At 40.4% G+C, this 9,544-nt stretch overlaps 1 protein-coding gene across 2 annotated transcripts in view; it reads right to left on the reverse strand.

The window, feature by feature from the left end:
- The window catches only part of frmpd4 (FERM and PDZ domain containing 4), a 29,856-nt gene extending 25,425 nt beyond the window's left edge, over positions 1 to 4,431 (reverse strand). For both annotated transcript variants that reach the window (XM_069532844.1, XM_069532842.1), the window contains exon 1: positions 4,238 to 4,431. In XM_069532844.1, coding sequence (XP_069388945.1) covers positions 4,238 to 4,281 — 44 coding nt within the window. In that variant the 5' untranslated portion in view covers positions 4,282 to 4,431. The remainder of the gene's footprint in view (positions 1 to 4,237) is intronic.
- Positions 4,432 to 9,544: the final 5,113 nt, after the last annotated feature.

A 9,544-nucleotide genomic window follows, 5' to 3' on the forward strand; every position in this document is an offset into this window, starting at 1 on the left:
CAGACTGGGTTTGTGAGATTTATCGAAGGTGATTGTGATTCATGTAGTCAGCTGCATACAGATGCTTCCAGCATCTCATTTGCTCTGTGTTATATCTTTAGATTGAAATACATCTCCATAAATTTTCATATCTTAGATGTAGGGGCCATTTCAGTGTGTGTGGGTTTTTTTCCATTTTGTGTCAGGGTTTCAAATGCTGATAAATAAGCAGGAGGGATCTAATTTGGCAAAAGATAACTCCGGCAGAATCACATTCTGTCCCCGTCTCCAGATGAAGAATCACCACGCGTCTATTATCCCAAAGAGGAAGCCCCTCCATTCATAAATCAAACGCCACAGATGAGGCACCTCTGTCGAAAACCACCAAGCAACAATTAGCTTCGTCTCAGATCTGAGGAGGTTTGATATCTCTTCGAATGGCTCAGACCATTTTGATGAGAGAAAATTCTCACAGGAAAACAGACACATTTTTCTGTTATCCCGATCCGCAGCCTTATGAATATATTCTTCAAAAGCATCTGCTCTACTTCATAAACTGTGATTGAATACAGCTATTTACTGTAATAATGATAATAATTTTAGCCCTTGATATTCAATAAACTGTGGAAATTGCACAAATGTAACACTCTTGCTTGTTCATTTATTTTGCAGCAAAGTCAAAATTAAACAATTTAAATGGTTAAACGGAGATACTCCCCTGTCTGGTTACATTCAGTCTGAATCCCTGTTGGGAGCTTGACAGAATAACAAACTGACCGATCAATAAAAATTGTCAGATAGCAATGAATAAATAAACAAACAATGAATACGCAGAATACAAATACTAGTTGAGGAGATTTGGAGCCTCGATTTGCAACTACTTCAGCAGTCGAGTAGCAACCATCCTGTATTTAAATGCCACAACTTGTAACCCTCTGCAGGGTGATTCAATGTGCCTTTGCTGAGAGTGATAGACGCAGTAAAGAATGTTGTCACTTCCACTCAGGGTCAGGCTCAGATTTGTTTGCTGCCATGGAAAAGATGAGACCGGATGGGTAAAAAGGTGGGCCGCCTGATTTGTCGTGGCAGATTTGAATTTTGCCCTAAAAAAATACTATCATTATTTCCATCACGTTCTGAAACACAACAGAATCTGAATAAGACTTTTTTTAATGGTACACACAAGACGTTAGGGATGCTCTGATGAGCGCTGAGAGCGTGTCTGACAGTTTGCTCCAAATGCAGCCACGGTGTCCTGTGATGGGAGGATTGAGAGACTCAGCGTATTTTGGACAGTTATGTTTGTCTAGTTGGGCTAGCGGCCCAACGGCCAACATTAGTGGCAAAGCATATTAGGGTCAGACAGAAGCTAGATCTAAGGAGACTATGGTTGAGGCTTTGACCAATAAAACCCTGCTGCCCTGCTGATCCCCAACTCTCCTCTCCCTGAGTCCCTTTTTAAAAGAGCTGATTCCAGTCATTCTGGCACACTTGGCCACTTAAAAGCCAGTGGTGCTTAAATTGTGCAAGTCCTGCCTTTGGGTCACGTTGTTTGCCTTTAAAAGCTAAAAAAAGGACAGCGTAACTAAGACCATGGAGCACAACCTTCCTCACTCAAAGGAATCACTCTGCATACATTGCTAACCATGCTAGATAGCAAGGGCATAAATGTAGCAACTGAAAACATCCTAACACCACATTCTCTAAGGAAATGTCCGTAGAGTGTGGTGGTAGTGATGAGCCACACAGCAAAGAAGCTTCTAGATTTGAATCCCTGTGTGCTTCCTGTATTTCTGTGGTTTTCTCTGGGTAAGATTTGGATGTTGGAATGTGAGCAGGAATAGTTATTTGTTATGTGTTTTGTTTTGTTTCGTGTACCCCACCTCCCACCCAATGTCAGATGGGATTTGCTCCGGTCCCACCATGACCCTCAAAAAGATGGATGATGGATGGATGGATGGATGGATGGATGGATGTCCATAGAATGTAACTGTGAACTCATGCTTCCATGTGATGTTATACTGCAGTTTGTATGGTATTATAAACCCCTCCATGCAGCACAGTGACGTGACTCGTAGCTTTTACTACCCTCTGATCCCGACTTAGTATAAGTGGCCCCTGGACATCATCCACATGTGTGTGTCAGTGGTCACGAATGCCCCCAAAGACCACACTTAACTGTCTCATGCACAGCGCTGGGGTGTTTGTCAACACGTATCTGCCTATGAGCCACCTCAGCACCTCAACTTTTCCCAATCTGTTAGTGCAACAGTAATTATGCCCGTGCCTCAGCTGATTTACTCAGTGAATTAAACAGCTTTTAGAAGGAAGTTTAAAGATCTGAGTGGCGTTTTTGCCATGAATATTCAGTGGTCTGAATAATTGGGATGGGAAGTCAAGTGTTCCCAGGCTGAGTTATGCAACACTTTGAAAACGATTATGGATTTGGTTTGCTAGTTTCACCACACCTGCTGATGAAGTTTAAAGTAATGCTGAGACTCTGTTGCCTATTCTGAGTGTGTGTGGAAACTTAATGAGGATTCTCGTATGGGTCATTGGCAGGTCATCCATGCATCCATCCATCTTCCACATCTGCTCATACTGTTCAGGGTCGCTGCAGGCTGAAGCCTTTCCCAGCATGCACCGGACAATTAGACAAGTACATGATGGACATTTCACATACATATGTGACTATTCCATATCCAACTTAAAGGTCCAGTGTGTAAGATTTAGGTGAAAGGGATCTATTGGCAGAAATTGAATTATAACAGTGATGTTTTCACTAGTGTGTGATCACCCAAATTGTACGAATAGTTGTTTTCTTTACCCTAGAATGAGGCCTTCATATTTAAATACTTCATATTTACATCAGGAGCGGGTCGTCTCTATGGAGGCTGCCATTTTTTTTACAGTAGCCCAGACTGGACAAACTGAACACCTTTTGAATTTTCATGATAACTCATAGGCTACCTCAGGTTCTTTTTCATGTTTGGAAGGGTGGGGTGAGGTGAGAGGTATTCAGATGCAACATGCAACTTCACCACTTGATTTTACTAAATTCTACACTCTGAACCTTTAATGCGAAATCTGTGTACCAATAGAATACCAACATATTGGTCCTTTTCACAGCAATCATTTTGACTTACTAACAAAGAAAAAAAAGTATTTTAATATCAATCGGTCAAATGGCTTTGTGAAAACAAGCCTTGGGCTTTCAGAGAATTTTCACCTGAGTCTGCAGCTCTCCTGCAGCTTAACACAGCTTCTATTGTGACTTTCAGCTCATTGGTGACTTGTCCAGCCCATGATTTTACTGTTCTGGTCAGTCACTCTTCTCATAGAGTTGTTTTCAGCCAGAGCAGGCAGCTGTTTTCAACAAAAGCTCTGAAAAGCCACTGCACTCTTCCTACTTGAGGTTAGACACAGTTGGTGACTAGCAGGTGTACATAGTGGAGCTAAAGAGCCAGATGTTTTCATCAGGAGTTGGTAGAGACCCAAAACAGAGATAACAGAGAACTTACATTCAACAGGTGGCCACCAGTGACTCCAAATAATGAGTTCACTACATCAACTTCAAACTGAGAATATGTCATTGATACGTTTGCAGCTTTTTCCACTGCCACCAAGTGACAAGAGAAATCAGTTATTGCAGATTTAAGTACCCTAATAAACAAAGCCAGTGAGTGAGTACGCACAATACCCTTGAACCTGACATCTATATGGCTATCCACTTATTACAGTTACAGCTATGCTTTTCCTACAATGACGTTTCAAAATCAGGCTGTAAATCAAAAGGCTATAGATGTTTAAATACATCGAGCATCTACAATATAATCATTAGTCTTGCAGCACTAATGTTTCTGTGTGAAACTCTATATAAACATGTGCTACTCTCCCTCAGTTCTTCTGAAAGATGTAAACACCGGTTATTTTTAAAAAGAGCTTTGAATCTCAAGGGAAAACTTCACCAATGTCACAGAAACACACAACACATCATTACTGTTAGTCAGCGATAAAGATTAAGTTCAGTAACCTGTGACCTTCAATCAGAAAAAATCCACAAAGCAACAAAAGCAACAAAAGCACAATGCAAACAAAACCAGTTTTCTCAAAAGCATTATTCAAGTCAATAATTAAATCTTATATGATCGATGAAAGACGTGAAAAGCAAAGGTCTTTGTCAGTTGTGTAATCAGTAATCAGCCCTGACTGAATGTTCATATAAGCACAGAGCACCGGAGCACAGCACACTACTCACTGAATGACAGTGAAGACGCCAAGTTCATTGTCATCTGGGTCCATAGCCGATGACAATTCTTTAATGCAGCACTTGTTTCTGTGTTTTCCTGTCCAGGCCTCTCAAGCCTCTTTCAGTGATGTGTGCTTGCGTCCTTCTCTCCTGACTCCAAACTTTCTCCCCTGCTTGATTTGGACTTTCCATAGGCAACTGAGCTTGTCTGACTCAGGCATTCAGTTATGATTACATACAGTGTCCAAGTGAGTGGCCAGTGCCCCGGGGGAGGAGACTGAGCTTGTCGCTTCTGCCTCAGTAATGAAACAACATCACATTCCGGGCCAGTGCATCAGAAAACACAGAGGGATCAATGCTGAACAGCTGGACTCCAATAGGTTGCTGTGCTCATTAAGGCCGCCTCAATGACCAAAGATACAGAAATAACATTGCATGATATTCACCTGCATGTGCTGTTTTCATATTTCAACTCAATTCCACTGGTCATAGCAGGAGAGTCGGGTGTTTCCAGTTCAGACTTTTTTCTTTCTTTTTGATGGTATTATTTACAACATCTCTGCACACGACCAAATCACAGTATCTAAAATATAAATCTGATTCCTGTATGAGTCATTTGGAAATGGCATGTGTTTTATCATCCATGAGAGCTTTAAAAAATTAAGCTTCAGCCGTAATCCAAACTCTATCGCTATCTGCCAACTGTCACCCTTAACGGAGCCAAACCTAAGCTCTATATAAACCATGGTATTAGACCTAAATGTTATACAGTTGCATCAGGTATTACTGTATTCTACATATTTTCATTGTTTCTGTGTACGATTATTTTAAATCTGATAAAACAATATATTTCATGTTCATGTTTTTTGGGCATTCTCGCATAAAGCCACAGCTTTTTAGCATTATGATATTTCATGCTGGATTATGCCATGCAGGCTCTTTCATGCATGAATGGCATACACAGTCTTCCATTAGTTATGAACAGAGGCACGTGTCTTTGCCTCTGCAAGCAAATGGAACTGCTTGCATAACACTTCCCATGCATGTACACACAGCAAGCTACGACAACTGGAAGTTCAGCCTTCTATACCAGAATAAGAACATATAACCAAACATCCCAATGTGTTTTTCATCAAAATATTTCATGCAATAGTGCAATAGTATTGCTAGAGTGATTCCTGCACTGCAAATTGTGCACTTGGCTTCTCTTTTAGCGTACATAGTAGCCGTGCATGAACATATGGCCACAATGGAACGCTGTGCGAGGTTAAAGCGGACCAAAGCAGACCTTAGAGTTAAATACAGCACATGAATCCATTCCATCATGTGGCCTAACACTTGCCCCTGGGCCTCGCTACACTGCATCACTGGCCTGTTTTTTTTTCCGTGACACACAGGCCACAGCACTTAGAGTGGGGATGTGCAAAGTGCAACAACCCCTTCACATTGCAAACAACTGAGAATCACAGTTTGCATGTTGTCTTGAGGGGGGTTACAACAGCGATGATTTAAGAGGGTGATGATAGGCAGAGTGCGTTCTGAGACTCATCTGATTTAATGTGCTGCTCGCTGCATGTGGGTGAATGCCTCATTGGTTTCCTCAGAACAATGTGAAGCCGCATGTTTCTTTGTAAATTGCTCTGACAGCAGTACACTGATTAATTAGTGAATATTACTCAAATAAGGTTTAGCTAAAAACACAAGGTGCTTCCAAACATGCAAAAGTTACGAAAATGCAAAGCAGGAGATTCAAGTCAATTTTTAGTCCATTGTAACAGATTTGTTCCTCACATAATAACAGTGAAAGTGGCTTTTTCATTACTTTATGGAGCAGAACAAACAGTAGATGCATCTATTTGCATACAATGATGAGAGTTGCTCCATGCAGAACAGGAAAACTCATAATAATATAATAAGAGCTGCTGCTTGGCCCTCACCAAAGGTTACAGACGTGTTTGTAAAAGACACCGACTGCATTCATTCCAATAATGTGATTTACACTATTTGGCCACAACTTGGGAATCAGGATCATTATCTTTTTTTGCCACCACAGAAGAATGCCAAATAGGTCATTAATCATAATTAATAAAACAAGTTGGAAACGCATTAACAGTGTTGGACAGAGCCCTCGCTCTCATTAAAGTCTAAAAGTTGTTCCCGCTGCTAAATCAAACTTTCACATTAAAGTGCAGTTTTTGATGAAACTGCCTTTTCTGAAAATCCCTCATCATTGTACTTTAAAATAGGACGAAGAGCACCGCTCTGTCTGTGAGCTGTTACTCATAGACAGGAAGTACACAGAAGTCAATCACAGTCAATGAGATCCCAGGATATCACATTCCTCAAATCAGATAGCTGCACTCGTGTCAACACACAAGTGAAGCCCCTCCCCGCTGCCCTGGGAGGATAGGATTCACAGCATCCAGCAATTATCTGTAATGTGGGAGAAAAATCAATGTGCCCATGGACAGCTGCTAAGGTCACCAAGCTGACTCCAGCTCACTTGAATCAGAAAACAATGCGTTGCTGCAGGCTGGGCTCCGAACTTATCAACCAGGATCTGTGAGAACACGCTTCATTTGCGATGCTCTGAATTATCAACTATCAGCCTGATGATATGGAAGATATGTGATGTGATCACGGTAGAATGGTTTCAGTCAACTATTAATACTGATCAAAACTGTCATGTTAACTTGAAATAATTTCTCTTGCCTCTGTCCCGAGGGATATTTCTTTTTAATTGTTTTATATTTGTACATTTATACAGAATACATAATCTTTATCATTTGTATAGTTAAACATATAGACTTATATTGTTTATATGATCTGGTTTATTTTAGTACTGATATACAGTACACTTAATCTTTACTATATCTGGATATATGTATATATTTGTATTGTTATATATAGATAGTACACATAATCTGCACTATGTCTGTAGCTATACTGTATACATGATCTGTATTATTTCTATTGTTATACACATATACAGTATACATAATGTGTATTATTTTTGTAGTTTATTATATATTTGCCTTACACACAGTTGCATTACACAACCCTAGTCATTAAGAAACTGAACATCTTCAGTTGTTATCCTCGGGGTGAATTTTACACTTTTTGAACTTGAACTCAGAATTCCCCATCACACATTCCAAACTGGTGCAGTAACAGATTATATGTTACACAAATTACTGAAAGGTACAATACAGATGGTACGGATGTGTTCCAACCCATAACATCATAAATCTCTTGTTACTGAATATCTCTGCTTTCAATCATTTTAAAATGTGTAGGGGAAAAAAATACTAAAACAGCCTCTGACTCACCTCTGCTCCTCTTGGTTTTTGTCCAAATCACTGCTAACATACATTTCATTCTCGGCTATATTGTCAATTTCCATGTCGTCTCTCTCTCAGGTAGATACTCACAACTGGAGCTAACGGCGAGCTTGAAGTGTGCCCTCTCCAAGGATGAGAACATCCCAGCAGGGCTGTGAGGGGAGGGGAGGCCTCCTTGGGACATTGATAGTCTGGTGTAAATTCTATTAACGGCAAGGGGATATTGAGAAGAATGAAAAATCAATACTTTGTGGACCATAATGTTTGAGGGATGGGGCTGACTGGAAATGTGAGATGGCATGGCCTAGCCCTGCTGCAGAGACTGCCTCTGTAAGTGGTTAATCAAATGCTTGTCTGACATCTAGATTGCATTTTCCCCTCACCAGTACTCCCATCTTCCCCCTTTACTGTGGAGAAAATGTGCTATCAAATGCAGAAGATGCTAATCAGAGTAATAATGATTGTCACCAATCTGAAAGCACCCTAGTTAAGGGATTGCAACGAGTGTTTTGTCTTAAGGTCTCAGCTTCCAAAATTCAAATACATAATTTTACTTATAGGTTGGCATTGTGGGTGGAGCATGCATAAGAAGAAATATGTCATAATGATGCAATCAAACTGTACTTCCTGTCCACATACCTTTTACTGCTGCAGTTTGAGACAGCACATCAGAGTCGTTTCTCAATATATGTTAACTAATGATAAACAAATAGATGCTGTAAAATATCCCTCTCCGTTGGTGCCACAATAACAGATTATAACCTTAATCTGTAATACTGAAGGTTCATGACGTCATAATGCAATGCACGAAACATGTGCACCAGCACAGACAAGTGACAGAGAGGAGGCACTGCATGAAATCAGGGCTAAGCTAAATGCAATATGCCTTCATTGACATGTTTTCCCATATAGCAGTAACAGGATGTTACTTTGTGCAGATGTGTTCTGTGGCATGTTGTACCGCAGCAAAACATGAGCTTGACTTCAAAGATCAGAGTTTACTTACATTTGATATTTCAGCAGTCTGATGCAAACCAAAGCAATATCTATATGTATTATATCTATCTTTAAATTTCAGCATATTTCAGGTTATTTTTTATCTAACAAGGTTACCTGAAGTAAAATAAATTCTTCAAATTAACCATCAGCTCCAACTCAGTCAATGCTTGAAACAATGTCAGTGTGTTACTGCCATCTAGAGGCCATAGTCTTCTGGGTGATTTTGTAACAAATATTTATTTCAACTAAATCAGAGAATGGCAGTTTTGTCTAAACCAAGTAATAATCTAATAGCACTGGGCAAATGACTTAATAAATCATTAGGAAACATTACTTGCCCCATACATCCTCAGAGACCTTTGCTGTTCCAGTGAGACAGCAAGCTTACACAGGCCAGGAATCAGTCAGATTTACTTTTAGCCTCAGCGTACTCTCAAGTTCAGCCAGTGTCGTTGATTACAATGACAAACACTTGATGACGCTAAGGTGCACTATTAAAGTTATGTCCCTAACATCCGCTGGTGGCGGCTAACACCTGCATATAACCTAAATTGTGCAGAAGACCTTCAAACCTACAGGGGGTATTACCATCTAGTCCTATATTCTGGAATACAGCATTCCTGCTTGCAGGCTATTCAATGCAACGCTCATTAGGGTTCTACTGTATATTACACTCTATAGTAAAGTGCCCATGGGAAGAAAACAGTAATCATTTGCCTTCAGAGAGGTATGCATTACATTTTATTGTCGTGGCCATAACATGGAAAACTTGTCACGAAGAGCATCTTCATACGTGAATATCTTCAACCAAACACCAAAGCCTGCTTATATAGGAGGTGTGTGGGCCGTATATTTACTCTGACATACAAGGTTTAGTGGATGTAAGCTCCCAAGGCTGCACTTATCTCTGAGAAATGACATTACGGGAAGTCTGATGAGAATCTGCCGGGACTCTTACTCCAAACCTCGGCACCAC

The sequence above is a fragment of the Paralichthys olivaceus genome, chromosome 10 (assembly GCF_024713975.1).
Source record: "Paralichthys olivaceus isolate ysfri-2021 chromosome 10, ASM2471397v2, whole genome shotgun sequence".
Classification (NCBI taxonomy): Eukaryota; Metazoa; Chordata; class Actinopteri; order Pleuronectiformes; family Paralichthyidae; genus Paralichthys; species Paralichthys olivaceus.